Source organism: Silurus meridionalis, chromosome 23 (assembly GCF_014805685.1).
Source record: "Silurus meridionalis isolate SWU-2019-XX chromosome 23, ASM1480568v1, whole genome shotgun sequence".
In the NCBI taxonomy this organism is placed as follows: Eukaryota; Metazoa; Chordata; class Actinopteri; order Siluriformes; family Siluridae; genus Silurus; species Silurus meridionalis.
This window is the reverse complement of record NC_060906.1, coordinates 8,487,051-8,509,216: the sequence shown is the minus strand read 5'-3', so window position 1 is coordinate 8,509,216 and position 22,166 is coordinate 8,487,051. Positions and strand designations below refer to the sequence as shown.

General features: G+C 40.7%; 1 protein-coding gene across 4 annotated transcripts; it reads right to left on the bottom strand.

The window, feature by feature from the left end:
- Positions 1–217: 217 nt before the first annotated feature.
- On the bottom strand, positions 218–21,936 carry slain2 (SLAIN motif family, member 2). 4 transcript variants are annotated; one of them, XM_046835942.1, is made up of 9 exons: positions 21,197–21,936; positions 17,122–17,264; positions 11,841–12,011; positions 11,584–11,754; positions 9,041–9,376; positions 7,248–7,385; positions 5,888–5,971; positions 2,643–2,850; positions 218–2,056 (listed from the first exon to the last, which is right to left on the bottom strand). In XM_046835942.1, the coding sequence occupies exons 1-9, from the start codon at positions 21,694–21,696 to the stop codon at positions 1,990–1,992; spliced, it is 1,818 nt and encodes a 605-aa protein (XP_046691898.1). In that variant the 5' UTR covers positions 21,697–21,936; the 3' UTR covers positions 218–1,989. The 4 variants fall into 4 exon arrangements, with proteins under 4 accessions (XP_046691898.1, XP_046691899.1, XP_046691900.1 ...); XM_046835943.1 differs by having other exon boundaries at positions 5,888–5,968; XM_046835944.1 differs by lacking the exon at positions 5,888–5,971 and adding an exon at positions 3,401–3,439.
- Positions 21,937–22,166: the final 230 nt, after the last annotated feature.

The following is a 22,166-nucleotide window of genomic DNA, read 5'->3' as shown; positions in this document are numbered from 1 at the left end:
AATGTGAACGCTGACTGAACCCCAGACCTCCTCACATCACTACCTGAGACTTTACTAACACACTTGCGAATGAATGAGCAAAATCTCCAGAAAATCTAAATAAGGACTGAATACTCAGTTGTCCACAAACTTTTATCCATATGTTTAAAACAATAACTCACTGGGAAATAAAACCTCCTTCAGTGACCATCGTTAGCAGAATAAAAAACACTTCACATGCTGTTTTAGGCGTTTTATTTGAAACGTGAACGTGGATACGTGAGGGGAAAAAATAACAAAAACTGAGCATCATGTTTGTGGAGATATAAAAATGTTTAACAAAACATGTCCAGAAAACGGTGTGGGATGAAGAGTCCTCACGTCCACACCAGGCCCGGACGTCCCACCAAACGCTGCCCCGGACTGTTCACGGGTTTCACTTTGTTTTAATAAATAAGCCTCTTATTACATCTGAGCATTAAGTCATAAATATCAACGCGTTTATAACATACATATAAATGTTATCAAAGCAATTGCAAAAACCAGAAAGAAAAAAATAATACTAATAACGTATCGGCTGAAAACTCCGAGACCCCTGAAGCAAATCATAATGGCAAAGTCGACTCTGTTGGCACAAACAAAAAATATATTTATGTCTTATAAAAAGCAAACAAAAGCACTGAAGTAATCACAACTTCATAAATGATAGGCACTCATGTTTAAAACGATTGCAGTCTGAAGTGGCAGTGCCGTTCAGGTGCACTCCTGCGTTCTCCTTGATCTCGAGCTCTCGCTGCAGTAACCCCTTGGGTCTTGCTCGGGACTTCCTGGTCCGTTTCCTGTTGCTGGACCACGACCCTGAAGCCTACGTGTGCATTTTTTTTTTTTACGTGATGGCAGAGAGGAGCTCATAATGAGAACACTTTTCTTTTCCAACACAATACACATCACAATGTCATCCTATGGACCCCGCCGACCCCCACACCACCCTCCCCCTCCAAACATTACCCTCTACCCCACCCCTGAGTAGGAGACAGACAGATATCCTCCTTTCTTTTCCTTTTTTTTTTGTTTTTTTAAAACATCGAATGGGTTACAACAATTGGACCGCAGAATTCAGACATGATACACTCCCAATTTCCGTCTGGACATATAACTTAACACCCCCCCCAATGATCCTCCAGTCCATGAGGTCACATTTGAACATACAAAAACATCCACCCTGGTGCATCTCGGTTGTTAAATAATTCCTAACCCAAATCTTTTACAACACACTGGTTTATCGTGGATCCGTCAAAAAAAAAAAAAAAAAAAGAAAGAAATTAAAAAAACGCTTTGGAAAAGTAGCTTCAGCTTCATAGTTGAGGTTTAAACATTAACATTCAATAAGGTGTAGTTTTAAAAAACCAAAAAAACCCCTAAAACTGAGTCAGAATATATTCTGTAAATAATCTCTTACGTAATGATTTCGAAATAAATAATCGTCACGCAGATATGACGAGACATTCCCGCTGAAAGACACTAAGGGGTTTGATCACCAAACAGCCGCTTGCTTTTATTGATTTATTTATTTATTTTCGGCCGTCGTGAAATACCGTTCGAACGACTTGGTATTCCACCCTGTCAAGATTGCAACAGGCAACAGAGGGGGGATGAGACGAGGCGTGCAGCGATAGTCGAGGGTCTCCTCTGCAGGACGCAGAAGCAGAGCGTGATGATGAAGACGTACAGGTTTATTAGAGAGAGATCGGGTCGAGGCCGTTCTCTCTGTCTGAGCTGTTTGGATTGTGAGCGCAGCTCTGTGTCCGTCTCGGTCGGGTTCTTTGGCGTTCACTGATGTCCAGCCAGCCATGATATGAGCATCGTCACTGATGTGAGAGTTTCTAATCGGCGCTGATTGTATGCGGATTAAGAGGATTAAGAGGAAGAGGGGAAACTCTTGCTCGTTTGTGTGGATCAGTAAAGTGCCGGGTTGGACAGTGTCTGTCTCTGTGCTGTAGTAGCAGCGCCTCAGTAGCAGCCCTCTCTCCAACTCTCGTCCCTCACACCACTGTACGTGCGTGGAACCGGCAGAGACCTACAGGAGAGAAACACATCAAAAGCAATGTACTCACAGTATACTAGAGAAATTCCTGACAATTCTGCATATTGAAAGAAAATGAATAAATGAATGAGGGATGGAACGAATTAATATATGAATAAATAAACTAAATTAATGAAGTGTTTCAATTGAATGTTGACATATGCTGAAATAAGGTGTCCCAATAATTTTGTCCATACAGTGTATAGGTGGTAGTAGTTCATTGGTATGTTACGCTACAATTATCTAATAATTTGACAATTTCTTGGTGGGAGGTGACAATTTGAAGTTAAATAAATTGATTATTATGTACTGAAGTATTAAGCGTAGAATTTTACTGGCGTATTGGGTTTTGAGAAATATGTCAAACTATAAACTTAAGTAAAAAACAAAAATAGAAATGGTCTATAATTGTGTCAAGTATTAAAAAAAAAAAAAAAAAATATATATATATATATATATATATATATATATATATATATATATATATATATATATATATATATATATATATATATATTCATATTCTTATATATATTAATAACAAAAATAAATATGGAAAAAAGTGTGTGTGTGTGTGTACCTGCGCACAGGCTGGGCCAGTTTGCTGCGAGGAACAGGTAAACCCCCAGCAGCAGGACCGCTGGGGCGTGGCAGACCACTCCGGGTCGGTGCCAGAGAGCGTGTGGGTGTGGTGGTGACAGAACCAGGATTAGACACCACTTTCATGGGCTGGCGAAGGGCGAGGGGTGACGGTGCTGCTGGCGTGCGCAACTTACTGCTAGGGGGAACTAAAGAGCAGAGAAGTGCAAGAAAACCGGCTTTAAGTGACGAGGGAATAGAACACACAAATCAAATGTATTGTTTGTACACAGAATGCAAGCAATGTCTGGAGAGAGAAAAAAAAAAGAAAAAAAAAAAAGATGGATCAGGTGTAAACTTCACTAGATGAATACTGAATCACACACACGCAAACCACTGTACCGTCAACACGATAGAATAGGTTGTGTGTGAAATTACACACTCCACAGACCACCAGTGCATACAGACAGACCGAGAAAAAAAACAAAACACCAACACACACAAAATCAACTGATGTTCAGTTACAATAATAAAAAATAAAAAAAATGCTGCAATGAGACGACACAAGCATTCATCAGTTCACTCTCCTCACTACGAGCGGAGCATGCTGCTCCTCCCTCTACTAGTGGCAAAATGGGAAATAAGCATTCATATCACAAAGCACACCCAGACCCCACACACACACACACACACACACACACACACACAAACACACACACCACAGTATGAAAAACAGCCGGCACCTCAGTGAATACTCACTAAAATCTGCTTCCTCTCCGAAGCAACACGAGAGAGGAACTAAAGATAGAAACAGGAGATTCTTGGGTTCAAATACATTCACAACCAGACCTTCACGAGCCGTTGCCTTCCGCGGCCCACTAAGTGCACCTGGATGTAGTTCATTTAATGCAGAAGTGCTTAGTTTACTTTCACACTACCACTTTAAACTGACTTCCTCGTCTACCGTGACCTAAACATTACGGGTGAAGATCCCCATTGAATGCGTCTATACTAGAGGTCGACCGATTAATCGGCACTGATAGTTGATTGTTGGCGCTATTGGCAAAAATCCATACCGATAGTTTTTCCGGGTTGTGTTACACACTACGAGAGCGGCCTTTGTTTGAAAGGTCTTTAATTTATTTTGGATGTAACTTTTGATTGATTTAAAAAGCTGCTTTTTGTTTCATTCTGAATGCAGGTCTCATTCTCCACAATATTTATTAATATATTCATAATTCCCTAAGCACAATTTCATGCTTTGGTACTGCTTTTTTTTCTTTTTTTGTAATAAAGTCCAGCACTATTTTACATGGACTCGTATATTAGTTTGTTTTAATCCAGTATCCATTTTTAAAAAAGTCATTGGCGAGTACGATCCAACCTAACTATCGGCCGACCTCTAGTCTATACACCATCAAAGAATCCTATTTAAAGTGCAGATTGCGTTTAGGACACAGCATTGGTTGAATTCTTGTTTGAAAGTCTATTATTTGCCTCTCTTTTACAAATTGCATTACAGAGAGTACTTCAAAATGTACACACACTTTTTATACATATAATCCTATACTAACAGAATGTGAGGTGAGGTGAGGCATGAGATGGTGTATGGAAAATTATAAAATCGAAGCGACACCCAGGGGGAAAATAAAAGCAAAAAAAAAAAAAATGGCTCATTGTTTTAGCGCATGAGACTCATGAGAACCCAGATGGCACTTCAGCAGATGAACACATCGCTCTACACACAAACGGCAGGAAGCGTCTCTGCAGCTCTATGAACAAGATCAACCTGGTGATAATTTGGAGTCACAAAATCTAGCACTGAAACTCAAATTTCAGAACAGGAAATGCTGCTGCTTAGAAAACAAATCCGCCACTGGCGTTCCCCTCGTGATCGTAGACACGCCCCCGCTTCTCTCCTATAGCCCTCACACTGCGAGTCCTTACATAAAGTGCAGCTTAGTGCCGCAAGTAGCGTTCAAACTACTGTTGCCATAGTAACCTTTATCAGTGGATGGGCACAGCTAGAGTTCCGACAAATCACGAGACGGATCATTTGCAGTCCGCAACATTCTCTCCCACTGGTATCCTTTGAACCGAAACACTCCATATTTGAATGTTCATATATGAAAAGTTTAACTTTTCTCAAGTCGTTCATGCCACCAGGGGACACCAGCTCTTGTTAAAAAATGAATGATCTCCACATAAGATGTATAAGATGGTACGCCTCAAAAAAGTTTAAACAAAAGCTCCAAATATATTGACCAAACTGAACTACCATTTGCTAGTGAGAGGACATTGTTGTTTATTCAAATATGAATGTATCAATCAAAAAATGTATGGATTAAAAATGCAAGAATTTACACGTCTGAACAGGGAAGTGTGAGGCTTCATGGCACACAAAATGAGTAAGTGGTTAAAGGCTTGTGTTCGTTTTCAGGTCATACACTCCATTTCGCTAGAGAGCTACCTCGGTTGATGGCAACATTATGTTTACTTGTGTTAGTTTGATGTTTATAATATCTAGTTGAAACATCAAAATGAGTAACATACAGGAAAACCTGAAAAGATCTACTGAAGTGGTAGCTCAGTGGTTAAGGTATATGACCTTCTGGTCCAAAGTCCAATACCTTAACCACTGAGCTACCACTTCAGTAGATCTTTTCAGGTTTTCCTGTATGTTACTCATTTTGATGTTTCAACTACAATCCCAGCACCACCAATTTGCCACTGCAGGGCCCTTAAACAAGGCCCTTTACCCTCAGCTGCTCAGTTGTAAGTTGCTCTAGCCATAAACGCAAATCTCCCCTGAGGGTCTGTGATGGCTTTCCTACAACCTTCTGATCAGAAGTCAAACATCTTAACCAAGTGTCTATACGGCAAAGCAAGTAATACATAATATATATTTTATATATTAATATAATAAATTAATATCTTAAAATGTAAATTTTATTTGTTTTCTGCTCACTGGGACATTGGAAACATGGGCGGGGGAGAAACCTGCACTAAGCGGTCACTAGGGGGCTCAGAGATATCCACTCATCTACATGGTCATTGCTCCAAACAAGCACAGATACAGAAAATGAAGCTAAAGCCATTTCGTGTAGAAATTATAAAATGTGGTTAATAACTTCATCTTAGGTTCATTAGCATCTCCCTGAGATAGATCTATAGAAACGGACATCTTCCAGATCACCCAGTGGCCAGGAGTGGTAAGTGCAATATTCAGCTTTCAGATTATTTTACCTCTTAGAGACGTGGGGCTCTGCAGCCGCTCTTTGGGTTTCGGGGAGGCACGTGCCGGCCCGGAGAGCCTTTGGTGCTGCGCTGCTGAGAGACAGAATCAGAATCGTGGTCTGATTCAGGCCAGCATAAACATAGTAACCATCAAGAAACTGATCCTGGATCAGTAAATATTAAAGAAACGGACAGCAGTCAGCGTGGGGTTTCGGAAGCAAAGTGAGCGAGCCATGCTTCCACTGGAGTCAGAGGAGAAACTGTGAGCTAGCCAAGATGCCACCGGCCACTAGAGGGAGCCACAGATAGGGGAATCATTTCAACCACCTAGCAAGGAAGCATCGATACCACAGCCAAAAAGGAGGGCGGGAGATGAAGGAAAGGATGACATGCCAAAGAACAGCAGATGAAAAAAAGAGGAGAGATGGAAATAATGAGGTCCACCAGAAGGTGGCATCAGTTATTCTTTCGTCACCTCAAACTTCGACACTCAATCTTCATCCCAATGGGTTTAGCTCTTTTCTTAAATTCATTAGATTTTATAGAAATCTTTTCATTTTTCAAAATTATCAATAATCCCAGAAAGTTAGACAAAAGAAAGAAATGTCACAGTAAAGAAAATAAAGAAAAGGGTACTGAAAAAAAAAGAAAATATATTTACAGAAGTTATCAAACAGCCAAAAGAAACTTTTTTTTTTTTACTGCATTAATAAAATAATATATCACAATAAAAGCCACTAGATAAAGGCCACTATATTGTTGTGGTAATAAAAATAAATGAATGTGTATTAAATCTGGCCCTTACATGTAATGTAAACTAATCACCCACTTGAACACCTCAATGCCTTTTTGTTTATGAAATGATCTAATCAGCCAATCACAAGCACCGATTGTGATCTCGCAATCATGAGTCTCTGCTCATACTGTGGATGTTGATTGAGTGATAGGCTGAGGGTTTCAGAAACTGCTGATCTGCTTGGAAGGTGGTAGCATATTGATTGAGGCAATTGGATCAGAAGCCACTCCTGGGCCCCTGAGCAAGGCCCTTAACCAGATCAGATGTATGAATGAGATCAAATGTAAGTCGCATTGGATAAGGGAGTCAGCAAAATACCGTAAATGTATATCTCCCGGATGTTTTCACACATTTTACACAACTCTTAGAGTTTACACAGAGTGGTGCAAATAAACCCCAAAAACAAATGCTGGCACGTGATTGGCTACTTGGGTAACTGCAAAGATGAGCGGTAAACATTGAGTATACTTTGTGTTACTTTGTGTGTGTAAATGTTAAATATAGTAGCATAAAACTGTCAAAAAAGAAAAAGAAAAAAAAGTGTGTGTTGGGGGAGGGGGGGTATATTCTCACTGGCTGACTGGCTCTGGTGTCGAGGAGATCCATTTGGCACCTGCAGGTTGGACTCACAGCTGCGACTGTTTTTGACAGGTTCGACAGTAGGACCAGAGCCGGAACGCGTCAGGTTGGGAAGACTGCGCCGTAATTTTTCTACACACACACACACAAAGTCACAGATTAAAGGCATCAGAAGTAGAGATAGACGATTGTGAATTTTACACACAACGATTGCTCGGTTAGATCGTACTTTTTAAAAGTTAGTTTTCAGAACAGGAAATGCTGCTGCTTAGAAAACAAATCTGCCACTGGTAGTTTTTAAAATGGATACCAGATTTAAAAAAAAAAAAAAAAAACCACACTCCATGCATAATGGTACTGAAAGTAGCCACCTTTTGCTTTGATTACTGCTTTGCACACTCTTGGCATTCTCTTGATGAGCTTCAAGAGGTAGTCACCTGAAATGGTTTTCACTTCACAGGTGTGCCCTGTCAGGTTTAATAAGTGTGATTTCTTGCCTTGGGGTTGGGACCATCAGTTGTGTTGTGCAGAAGTCAGGTGGATACACAGCTGATAGTCCTACTGAATAGACTGTTAGAATTTGTATTATGGCAAGAAAAAAGCAGCTAAGTACAGAAAAACGAGTGGCCATCATTACTTTAAGAAATGAAGGTCAGTCAGTCCGAAAAATTGGGAAAACTTTGAAAGTGTCCCCAAGTGCAGTCACAAAAACCATCAAGCGCTACAAAGAAACTGGCTCACATGCGGACCGCCCCAGGAAAGGAAGACCAAGAGTCACCTCTGCTGCGGAGGATAAGTTCATCCAGTCACCAGCCTCAGAAATCGCAGGTTAACAGCAGCTCAGATTAGAGACCAGGTCAATGGGACACAGAGTTCTAGCAGCAGACACATCTCTACAACAACTGTTAAGAGGAGACTGTGTGAATCAGGCCTTCATGGTAGAATATCTGCTAGGAAACCACTGCTAAAGAAAGGCAACAAGCAGAAGAGACTTGTTTGGGCTAAAGAACACAAGGAATGGACATTAGACCAGTGGAAATCTGTGCTTTGGTCTGATGAGTCCAAATTTGAGATCTTTGGTTCCAACCACCGTGTCTTTGTGCGACGCAGAAAAGGTGAACGGATGGACTCTACATGCCTGGTTCCCACCGTGAAGCATGGAGGAGGAGGTGTGATGGTGTGGGGGTGCTTTGCTGGTGACACTGTTGGGGATTTATTCAAAATTGGCTATGTAACCTCCAGGCTGTGTAAGGGCTATTTGACCAGGAAGGAGAGTGATGGGGTGCTGCGCCAGATGACCTGGCCTCCACAGTCACCGGACCTGAACCCAATCGAGATGTTTGGGGTGAGCTGGACCGCAGAGTGAAGGCAAAAGGGCCAACAAGTGCTAAGCATCGCTGGGAACTCCTTCAAGACTGTTGGAAGACCATTTCAGGTGACTACCTCTTGAAGCTCATCAAGAGAATGCCAAGAGTGTGCAAAGCAGTAATCAAAGCAAAAGGTGGCTACTTTGAAGAACCTAGAATATGACATTTTTCAGTTGTTTCACACTTTTTTGTTATGTATATAATTCCATATATAATTCCACATGTGTTAATTCATAGTTTTGATGCCTTCAGTGTGAATCTACAATTTTCATAGTCATGAAAATAAAGAAAAATCTTTGAATGAGAAGGTGTGTCCAAACTTTTGGTCTGTACTGTATATATATATATTTTATTTTAATAGTTTATAACTGTTGCTTTACATAAACCAAAAACTCCTGCTTAATGCTTAACCATGCATACCTTCGTTCTTGATTGCGTTCGTGTGGGTTTCATGGGCGTGGCCTTGCAGCGAGAGCCGGGGCTGCTGCAGGCGACTCATGATTGGCTGGGGTGAGGCACGGGCAGGTGAACGTGAGCGTGGAGAGTGGCGAGGTGAAACACGGGGCGAGGCGCGAGGTGAGGGGCTGAAGCGCGTGATGGGTGTGTGGTGGTAGGCCATGGGCATGGCTGCCTCCTCGTCATCCTCCAGACTCTGTGCGTCCAGCTCCTGATCGCTGAGAGTGCCACGTCTCAGGGACTGGCACGATGAGCCCGAGCTGCGACGTGACGCCGTGGCAGCGTAGTCCTGACGTAGGCCTGTTAACACACACGCAGGACACTGATCAAAGAGGGCAAGACACAAAATGCTCTGAACAACAATGTTTCTCTTTATCTCTATCTGTCACCACCATTATTCTCTCTTTCACTCTGCCAGCTCAAACATGCTCCTGATTTACTAGTGATCCTGTTCCCTTTTATCTATCAGATCTGACTGATTCACCCTGATTCACCCCCCAGACTGATGACTCCCTACCTCAGGGTGGACTTCCCTTCAACTGAAGACCACTCTCCACAGCTGAGGAGAGTGGTCTTCAGTTGAAGAGCACTCTCCTCAGGGTTAAACTCAAGAAACATGAAGATGGAATTGGATTGTGCATCCCCACAACTGAGGCCGATTCGATGTGCATATCTATGCATGGCCAACGATACGATACATTAAAGATAAATATGAAGCAGCTACCGATGTGTTGCGATACGATTGAAATACAGTTTTACAATGCAATGCTCGAGACAGACAGTTTAGCAGCGAGAAATTGATCTACATATCACAAATTGTCACTTTCTAAATACAAAAAAAAATAGCAGCGCATCTTCTAACAATTATATAGAAATAAATTGGATTTTATTGATCCAAATATGTTAAAAAAAAAATAAATAAATAAAATAAATAAAAATCGCATCGGCATACAAATGCCAACTTGTATCCAATGCACAATTTTTTAAATCAATCTTTTATTTTTATGCCGATGCACCAATGCAAATCAGTGTATTTTACTATCCCTAATTTGGACTGTAAGTAACAACTGCAACAACATCTGCTACATTGTTTCCCTTATTGAACAGTTGATGATGGAACTATAATGTCTGGATGTTTTGATAAGTCTGATTCCTCTCGAGGTTTCTTCCTGGGCAATGAATCATGTGGGTTTACTGTGAAAATAAAAAATGCATTCCAAGATGGAAATATGAACGTTAATGTGTCAGGGTGCTACTTTCTTGACATGCAGGAACTGTATTAATTTGTGTTCTGTATCAGGTTAAAGCTTGGTTGCTCGGTGTTCTGTCATACATTCTTTGTTGAAAAGGGCGGGGGGGGCGGGGGAATGAGGGATTGGCTCATTGCTAGTTAAACATGACTACTTTAACTGCAATAAAGACATTCAAAAAACTAAACAGGCAGAGTTACATGGTTATTGAAGATGAGGTATTATCTAGCAGCTTTAAACATTTCACACAGAAATGCTGATTGCATCCTAGTGTTCTCTTGAAGCAGGACATTTAAATGCCAAGACATTTCTCGACTAGTCCAGTCTACTAATAAAAATATCCAAGCTTGTCTACTTCACAGAAAAATGCTTTGCTCTGTTTGCCGTGTTGAGACAGATCAGACATGATCCTGCAACGTTCTTACAGAAGTTACATTGTACATATCACATTTTTATATTTATTTTCTCTACACATATTGTGCCTTACACACATCCTGCACTAATATACACCGACAAGACAGAACTTAATCACCACTGATCAGGCATAACATTATGACCACCTGCCTAAAATTGTGTTGGCCCCCTATTAAAAGCATTAACAGCGTTCAATTCTTCAGCAGTTCGAGGAGCTCGTCTGTTGGACCGGACCACATGGGGGAGTCTTTGCTCCCAACGTGCATCAATGACCCTGTGGCTGGTTCACCACTGTTCCTTCCATGGAGCACTTCTGATAAACACTGACCACTGCAGTCCAGGAACATTCCACAACTGCTGCAATTTTGGAGATGCTCTGACCCAGTTGTCTAGACGTCACAATTTGTCAAACTCCCTCAAATATTTACGCTGGCCCATTTTTTCTGCTTCTAACATCAACTCATATATATATATATATATATATATATATATATATATATATATATATATATATATATATATATATATATATATATATATCCACCCACTAACGGGTCCCATGATAAAGAGATAATCAGTGTTTTTCACTTCACCACTCAATGTTATAATGTCAATATTATGCATGATCAGTTGAACTTCTTATATATGTTTATACTTATTCTTGCTGTACTCACATTTTTATACTGCCCAGAACCTTTATATTTATCCACTTATATGTTACATGTTGTACATATATTTGTATATTCACCTGCACAATTTCACCTGCTACTATTTCGATCGATCCCTATCCATCCATCCATCCAATTATCCATCCATCCATCCCTCACACACACAGTCACTCACTCTCCTCCTGCATGCGGGCGAGAATCTGCACATCGGTGACATCATTGAGCTTGTAGGTGGTCGAAGATCCGACGGAGTCCTCGTCCATCTCGGAAGTGCTCAGCTCGCTGTCCACTGATGACTGAGGGCTGACCGCAGTGGCGTTTCTGTCCACAGAGCCACGCTGATAACCTGTAAACAAATAATATCAAATCAACTGGCCCCCATTTCACCGCTTAGAAAGCGATAGTTGCGCTGAGAAGTGCGTTAAAGAGCACCTGTGCTACTCGGCAGTACGAGTTGCTTGACGATAGGCACTCTGCAGGGAGTGGAGGAAGGGGAGTTGAAGCCGCTACTGTAGGGGCTGTTTGCTGCGTTTGGACTGCATGAGCTTCCGTAGGCCACCTGAGGGCTGTAGGTGTTGTTGTACAGACTCCGCCTCTTATTCGCTGTGGAGAAAAGGAAAGATAGAAGAGATGATGCAGAGGGAGCGGTTCCAGGGGAACGCGAGGGTTTGCTAAGATGGCGGCCGCCTCTCCCTGCTGCAGAACAAGTGAGCATGACGATGCACTTAAAGTCTATTTAAGCATATGACAGAGGCAAGGCCAATACACAAAGCCTTTATTAGTGTGTCCAGTGCTTTAACAATAGACACTATTCACTCCATATGTGCACAATGTACCTCAAACACACACACAATGTAGCCATTTACTACAAAACACTATGAAAGCCTCAGTCATTAACAACCCAGTAATGGAGCTGAACTCTTCCTGAAAGTCCCCAGACTCCCAACTCCCAAAGACTTGCTGGAGCTCAGACTCCTATCCCAGATGGAATAGTCACCTAGCAGATCCTACTCTGACAGCTGGACATTCAAGAGGCCAATAGACTCTATTTCCATGCTTTTACATCTCCCACTTCCTTTTTTACTGCTTGACATCTCTACTGTTTCTCTTCTACTGCATTATTCAGGGACAGTGGACACTAAAAGTCAGCTTAGGAGAGGGGAAAAAAAAATCACTAATACACAATCAAACAAAGTTTAATGTTTTCTCTACCAGACAGTGGTGGAGGAAGTTCACAAACCATGTACTGAGTAAATGTAGAGATACAATCGGTAATATGCCTTCAGTAAAAGTGCTGCCTTTAAACTTTCCCTTGATTAAAAGTACACAAATATTTGCCTTCAAATGTTCTTAAGTATCCAAAGTGCTATGATTTATTAAAGCCTAGGATGTTCCTATTGCCACAAGACTTTTAATGAAATCGGTTTATGTGAAAAGACTCAGCACACCGATCTATTAATATAACGATTGGTCAAAAACTGTCTGATATCTATTCAAATCATCATGAGCGCAAAACCTTCTTTTCAAATGCTATCAAATAACTAATAAAAAAATTTGCACAAATCACAAATCCACTTTGTGGACTGATTTAGCAAAATATAGTTTAGTTAAAAAAAGAAAAAAAGTTTTTTGAATTGAAATGTAGCCAAGTAAAAAGTAAGCTACGTAAAAGTTGAAAAAGCTACTTAAGTACGGTAAGGAGATACATTTACTTTATTACTGTCCACTGCTGTGGTACCAGAGTTTGTGTCTTGAATATATTAGAAAATTTCAACATGTGAAATTAAGAATTGCCAACATCACAGTAATAATTAGGAAATAGAAGGGGTTATTGTTAGGGGGAAAAAATATGATGGTTATATGCAGAAAAACCTCCACACAGTATAATTTTTTACCAACACTTTTCCACATAAAAACATACAGATCCAAATACCTTCCTACAAACATAAGACAGTTTTTTCCATCTGAAAGTGGGTTAAAATGATGGCTTTTCCAGAGCAGTACAGTAAAGAGAAAGGCCTCTTTTCACAGATGTTCACTATCTGTCTGTCTGCATGTGAGGGACCGAGGCACAAGTTACAGCATGGTAGTATTTTGACCTGAATCAGTAACACAATGAACTTGAACTGCAATCTTGGCATGTACAAACACCTACACTAATACGACTCAGAGTCTATTAGTGGATAAAAAAGCTTAGCCTTTGTATGTGTCCGTCTGGAAAGCCACGTTTACATGTACACTTTTTTTTGCCATTCCGATTGAAAAATTCAATAAACTGTTTACGAGACTTTCTTTAATCCGATATGGTGTTTACATGTGCTGCCGACGATGGGGTTCAATCCTAGGCAGAGAGAAAGTAAAGAGAGAAATTTGTGCATAAAATATATATATATAGAGAGAGAGAGAGAGAGAGTGAGTAAGATGAGTGAAAGACAGGAACAAGTGAGAGAAAGAGAAATTAAGAGATTGAGAAGGAGAGGATGAATAAGTACAAATGACAGACAGAGCAAAAGCAAAAGTGAGAGAGAAGAATGAATGACAAAGAAGAGAAGGGAAGAGACAAAAACAGAGAGAGAGAGTATGAGAGAGAAAGAAAAAGAATAAAAATAGGTGTGAGAAAAACAGAGAGAGAAATAAGAGAGTGAAAGAGACGGACAGAGCAAGAGATATATACAGAGAAAAGCTGGCATTGTGAGAGTCATGTCTGGAAATAGAGGAAGAGAAAGGAAAGAGTAAAATAGGGAAAGTATTTGTTCCTTATAAGTTTATCCCTGATGAGTGAGCCAGTGGCGACAGCGCCAAGGAGAGAACTCCACGAGATGGAATAAACCATGGAGAGGAAACTCACTCAAAAGAGAACCCTTCGTCATCCTTAACACCGAAAGTCTATTCAACTACCAGACTCGTGATTTACATTACTAACCCTGGAGCTTTTTATTCCTGAACTTCCCTTTGCTTAGACAAAACACATCAGATCCATGCTGAATTTATTTGCTGGTCCATTTTTGTTGCAAATGCCTGGACCTGGCTTTTGTTTCAGAATATATTTGATTAGATTTATACGAGTAATGCAAGTAGTGTGTATGTGTGAAAGTGTGTGTATCAGGTGTAAAAATTTTAGAGACATATTCAAATTGAATCAAACCAGTGACCTCAGTTGTCTCTGTTCGTGTAGCTTTAAATCTGAACCAATCTGATTCTTAGGGCTGTACAAGTGCACTTAAGCGACTATCACTAGAGGTTGATATCGGTTTTACTAATTAATCGGCACTGATAGAGCCATCCGCAAATATCCATACCGATAGTTTTTCCGGGTTGCGTTATACAGTACGAGAGCGGCCTCTTGAGGTAAATCCCTGACACCACATGCTGTTTATTTGAAGTGTCTTTTACTCATTATGGACGTAACTCATTTATTTTTAATGTTATTTTTTGTTTCAGTTTAAATGCATCTTTTATTTTCCTCAAAATAAAGAAATTATATATATATATATATATATATATATATATATATATATACACACACACACACACACACACACACACACACACACACACACACACACACACACACATATATCATATTTATTTCATTTAGCACATTTTCATGATTAAGTACTGTTTTTTTTATATAAATTTTAGTGCTATTTTACATGGAGTGCTGATTTTTTATTTTTTTTTTGTTTTTATCTAGTATCCAATTCAAAACATCTATTGTATGATTAATCTGTCATCGGCAAGTACAAACGAAATTAGCTATCGGTAAAATCCACGATCAGTCGACCTCTAGTAATTAGCGAGTGCTATACATCGCATGGTGTTGAATCCTATTCAGCATTTGCATGAATGAAAGCCAGCACCAGATGATCATCTGATTATCCTAATCATCTGAACATACCAATGTTCATGTCATGCATTTCAGATAAAAGGTCCTCGCATCATAGCTACAGAAAAAAAAAAAGAAGGAAATAAATATTGTGAGCCGCAAACCAGCTGGTGGTGAAGTTCTTCTCCAGCACAACAGTTACTTCACAAATAAAGACTGAATAAAATAATGATAATGAAAATAAAATAAAATGATCATGAATTATATATGTATAAAGTTTGAATTAAGTTCATATTTAAAATTCCTCTTCTTCTCTCTTTGCTCCATCTCTAAAACTTTATTTAATTATAGCGCTATCTCCTGCTCTTGTGTATATTACAGGCAGGAGTGTTAAGACAAGAGACTGGTTACCATGGACTGAGTAACAAACACAAACACACCAGCCATCTTGCACATTAATCTTTATATATATATATATATATAAATAAAATAAAAAAGTTTTTAATTCAAGAAAAAAAATGCCCATCCGGTAACCGCTACTTAATTTAAAACATTATTATTTGTGTAGCACATTTAACAACTGACAGTGTCTCAAAGCAGCTTTACAGACATAAAGCAGTTATAAAGTTGTATAAATCTATAAGTTAAGTGTCTGTAAATTCATTCCTTACGATTGGAAGTTAATCCCTAATGAGTGAGCCAGTGGCGATTGTGGCAAGAAAAAGCTCCCTGAGATGACACAGGGAAGAAGAGGACGGTTTCTTGGTCTCGTTCTCATTGACGTAAAACCCTTTCTAACGCAGAGTTTCCTGTGGAGTTACACATATTTAAGATTTACAACCCAAAGTCTAGTAGTACTAACTAAAAACTTATTTTCTAATGAAAGTTGCCTTCGTTCGAGGCTGAGGCATGGGAGTTGCGGTTGGTGACGGAGACATAGTAAATACAGCGCATTGCTTGAGGTGCATGGCGTTTTGTTCGTAAATGATTCATTATATTACTAGTGTTGCCTCCTTTTTGTTTACTACTACACTATTGCTTATAATGCACACTGGTGTCGTCCTAGCTTGGATATCGTGCACGGCAAATGTTGGCCACTGTATACGGAGATAAAACAACAAAGGTATCGATAACAATATCTTTTGACCCTATCTGACCCAATTACGTACTGGTCCAAAAAAAAAAAAAAAAAAAAAAAAAAAGACACTCGTTCTCGTTCCCATTCCTACAAATGAGCTTGTCATCTATGCCCTCAGGTTGATGTTGAGAGTGGATTTTACCTCACTTGTAAACCTGAAAGCATTTGGCAAAATTATACGTCAAATGAAATAATTAGTGAGCTCATGGTGGACGGTTCTGGTGGTTTCCTGGATCACGCTTGAAGGGTTTGGAGACTAGAGTGGTTTTCCACAGTGTTGCTCAAATTAGGTTTCATATGAGCATAACCAAGTAAAAATGGCATGGACACCTCTCCCAATGATCTGAGCTCTCCTAGAGCTTTCCCTATAATTAGCGCAAGAGCCTGTGTACACACACACACACACACACACACACACACAGATAGATATGTGGGTTTTTAAAACAGAGAACAGGGTAGAGTAAGCTGTCAGCCCACATGCTGAAAACAGGCTCACTGAGAAGGAGATGGGAGGAGAGCAGACAAAAGTGCCAAAGTGGAGGAGGAGGAAAAAAGGAAGAAGAACCTCTTTAGCAGTGAAGTGTAAAAAGAAAAAAAAGAGCAAGAGGACAAAATGAAATGCACAAGATCTCGGTCGATAAAAAAAGAAAGAAAAAAGAGAATAGACAAAACCACGACAGACGAGTGTGTGTGAATGTCTGTGTGTGTGTGTGTGTGTGTGTGTGTGTGTGTGTGTGTGTGTGTGTTACCTGTCATGGTGAGGTCGAGTCTGTGCAGAAGGGAGCGTTTGGCTGACTCCATGTCAGGGCTAGGATTGTCCAGGGCTTGTCTACACCACACGATGGGACTGAGGGCTTTCTGAAGGGGACTGTTCAGCTTCGCCTCATATAACCTTGCAAAACACACACACATATATACACACACACACACACACACACACACACACACACACACACACACCCTTAAGTAATGGCTTACATGAAGTATGATTTACGAACTGTAATAATAACATTAATGATTTCTTTTAAAGTGAATAACAGAAACCACAGATCCAAGTTTGGAAAATTACTCAACAATAAACCATCAACCACTAAAAACCGTACTGAACTGAATTATAACTCTGCTGCAGATGATACGTTTATAAGAATTATCACTATTTTAATGTAGTGAAATAAAATACATGCAATCTGGCACTGACCAAGTTGAGAAACGCGGTCTACATCTCCAGGACAGACGATACGACGTCACAGACATGACTGTGTGGCTAAATAATGATGTAGTAGCACCTGGAATGCACCGTTTAAAACTCTAAAACAGGCGAGTTTTGAGTAATAGCGGTCGCTAATGTCGAGCACTCTGACTAGTATAAGGCGCATCATTGGTTATTTTCAATTCCTGTCTGTTGAAGCTTTGGCAATATTACATGCAAACAATCATACGAATAAAGTAAACTGAAATAGAACTTGAGAATGAAAGACAGACTGATAGGTAGACAGAACTTCATTGTCATTGCATAGCAGCAACAAAATGCACACACACACACACACACACACACAACAAATAAAAAAAAAAAAGCTATAGACAGTAAAATGTGCAGAAGCTGTTCATCAAGTACATTAAGGATATATACATAAGTTTGACTGGTACTGTATCTTTATTTCTATGATTTTCCACATTAATGAAGCATCCAAACAATAAAAGGAAACACGTTCTCTTATCAGAATCACGAGGTAGGCAACTGGAATGGTTTTAAATTCACTGGTGTGCCTTGTCAACACTTCATTTGTGACATTTCTTGCCTTCTTAAAGTGCTTCAGATCACCACTTGTCTTATGCCGAGGAAAGGGTGAGTACATGCTCTATAGCCCGATTAGCACTACTATCATCTACTGTACAAATCCATATTGTGTCAAGAAACACTCAGTGTAGTAAAAAGAAAGGAGAGTCTATCATTTCTATCATGAAGAGCTACCTCTGCTGCAGTATATTAAAATTACCAGCCTCGGGAATTGGCGATTTACATAACTGCTTCAATTTCAAACAACTTCAATTGGCAGACCTTATTCTTTAGACCTCACTCTTCTCCTTCACCTCCACAGCCATCCTACAGAACACCATCCGATGCTGTCTAGCTACATTGTCCGCTGTCAACACCTTACAATCTTTAGAAAGAGGTCTGAGGAACCTTATTAGAAGACTGCTTAGGCTTCATGAATACATTACACAAGAATCTTCTTAACTCTGGAGGTCAGGCAAACCTATTTTGATTACAGCAGCACTTCTGGCATCAGTAACAACACTGTCTGCCTGTTAAACCCCTGTGATGGTAATGCAGGATTACAGCATGACTCAGTAACTGAAACTGGCGCTCACGCTGCATTCGATTTACCTCGCAAGCGGGAACTCAAAATGACATCATTTCTCATATCTCCAAGTGCTATAAGGTGGTCCAAAAGCAATTCGTCTTCTGCTGGAAACAAGGTGTACGGCTAACGGCCGAGTGATAAATATGCATAGTCAGGGTTTTTTTTTTTTTATCCAGTTTGAACGTCTGTATTTAGGTATGAAGTTAAGATGTGCAGGTTATGGTGATCCTTTCTTTTAGTGTAGCATCTTTTAGAGTAGCATCCACTCAATCCTCTACACTCAGACACTATTAAGCGCTGATAATATTAAAGATCATTGGAGTCAATGTGTAAATATCAGGACAACTAGAAATGGAAAAGAAATGGATCTTTTGAAGCTGAAAATGTTCATATAGTATGTTGAGACTTCTTTGTTAGTACTGATATTACATTTGTACTTCATTCTATTTACAGAGAAAGTATAAAGAGTTGATTGAGTTTTTAGAGAAAACAATAAGTTTAATCAATATTAGTTAATACTCAATTTCCTTTACTACCAAAAGCATTTCCTTTATTGAATCTTACTGACTGTCTGTCTGACAAGATCGCAAACTTCCTTCTCCGCAGTCAGCAACTTTTCACATTCCTCACATACAGATGCAGAGCGACATAACAAAACAAAACAAAAATTCTGACCACAGCTGCTGCAGGGTTTTCCCACATCATCCCCTAAGATTCTGTTGAACTTCTGCCCAAAAATCCACACACACAAGCTCCTGTCCGAGTGGAAAATCTTAACAGATTTTTTGTAAAGCCTTAAAATACAGGCAGTGGAAAGTAACAGAGTTCAAACACACCAGTAAGTCACATATCGAAACATATCTCATGCACCTTTTATAAGCTGATCTGCAGTATATTAACAGAGTGAAAGGTCAGGCCGAATGGCACTGAAGGACAACAACTGTGCCTTCCTGATCCGACACCTGTGTTTGTCAGCAGTGTTGTTTGGGACAGGATGGTCACATGACGCTCTCTGACTGGCTAATAATAGTTTTCTAAATTCTACAGTGGCCAAAAAGCAGTCTTTGGCCTAAAACCTATCTAAGAGCTGTATACAAGCTGAAACGAACTCCTAAACATTAGAGAGTCTATTCTAATCTAATCCATTCTAATCTAATCCAATTTACAGCATCACGGTTTGCCACCCCTCTGCTCCTCATGGCAATGGAGGAAAACGTGATTCGGGAGAGAATGGCTTGTCTAAACCAGAAAATCTGATCATCTTTAACTGTAATGGAAGAAAATCCCATTTACACTGTGCAAAAGCAAAGACAGGAAGTAGCTTCTTATACATAATTACAAAAATATAATGAAATCCGGAGTCACCCACTGTTAATGAATGGATGGTTGGACATCAGTCCTACAACATTAAATCCACTGACAGGAATGAGGTGAATGTTACAGTGGCACTTGTCAAAATGGGGGAAATATTTGGAAGAAAGTACACAGTTCCCGATGTTGAAGTGTTGGAAAGAAGGAAAAACGAGCAAACGCAACACTCGTGGTCACTTTGTAGTGAACTAGATTACTGTTACTGTCCTTCTCTCAACTCAAACACTTGAAGGGGGAAATATTTAAGCAGATTTGGATGAATCGGAGCGGAAAAGTAAGATTTTCATTAATAAAAATGTGAAGGTGTAATGCATTGGTAAGCAAATATGAGGATTTCGACTGTAGGGTTCAGTACTGATGGAAGTGAATTTTTTATTAATGCAAATTCTTTTTCTAAATTAATTCAAGACATATTTAGACAGACAGATTATTTAAATATGTCCAATAATATTTTAGCTTTTTTCAGCAATAGAGCTAAAAAATATATATAACATTCATACGGAAACCCTCAATAAGAATCAGTAGAAGGTGGTGATGATGGTGATGAGGAAAAAAGGAAGCAGATCACTGTTACAGATTTAAGGTCTCCGGGTGATCCCTGGAGCCCAGATTTGGGAGCAATGGTGCGAGAAGTTAAAATTATATCCCTGAACACTCCCAGACTATGTCGCTCTCAGACCTGAACACTTTCAGACTAGATCACTCTCAGACCATGTCTCTCCAAGACCTGATCACTCCCAGACCTGATCACTCCCAGTCTGTTCAGGGCAATCTGTTGCTCACTGCAGCATGTTTGGATCCCCTTCTAAAAAGGGAACATTAGTCACACACAACCATCCAGAGGACAATGAAGAAGGGACTGGTGATCTGGATGATCTAGTGCACCAAGTGATCACTAATGACGTCAGCTGTTTGACACGCCGGCCCAGGAGTGGAGTGTTCCTGTGCTGGATGCCTGGAAACAGCTGCTGTGGCAAACTCCCAAACAATTCAAGGGTGTGATTATACACACACTCACAAACACATTCCTATAATAATAATAATAATAATAATAGTAATAAAAAATGGACCCCGCTGTTGGACTCACCAGCTGTCTTCGTCCTCGTTCAGACAGTCCATGTCCTCCAGATCCAGAATCTCCACCTCGTCCAGGACCGAAGACTCTCGGTCGTCGCCGCGATCCAGAGACTCGTGACGGCGATAGTACGGGGTGCTCACAGAGGCGGTGAAGGAGTTCGTGCTGGTCGTGGAGCCGTCGCTGTCGTACGCCGAGCCGTAGCCGCCGTGGTACGAGCGCCTGGGGCTCGCACAGCGCGAGTTCTCCAGTGGCGCTCCGCCGCCGAAGCACCGCACGCCGCCGAACCCCGCCCCGGTGAACCCCGCCAGACTGGCGGCCACCGCTCCGGCCGACAGCGGCGAGTCGAAGCCGGCGCTCAGCGGCCTGGCGTTGGCCACCAGGCCCCCAGAGGACGACAACAGAGCAGAGCGGCTCCGCAGCTGCTCGTTTTGCTGCTCGAGCTTCTTGACCAAGTCCTGGAGCTTCCGCACCTCCAAGTCCGCGTTGATGTTCGAGTTGATGTCCTCCATTTGGGCTGAAGGAGCGCTGCTACACCCGAAGTGGGACCAGAAATGTTTTTTTTGTTGTTCCTTAGCAAGTCAACAAGACGTTGAACGGTTTAAATCCTCTACACCGACAGTGCCGCAGCGGTACAATCCGCTCCCGGGCTGATCACCGTCATCTCTCCTGACAACTCGCACACACCAGCGGCTCGGCCGCCATCTTTACCGTCCCGCACTTACCAATCATTGAAAGTGGAAAAAACCTGACGTCTTGCGTCATCACGCACGGAAAGCGGAGACGAGCACGTTTAGGGAGTGACGGCTCACGTGAACGCGCTTTCTCCCGCTTTCCTTTTTCTTACGACGGCGTGCAAACTTCTACACACACACACTTCAATAAAACCCACATTAGCAATGAAATAAAGAGAACAGACTATTGGGAATAAATTAATACATATTCATTAACAAAAAAGGTAATGAAGTGACTAATATTGTTT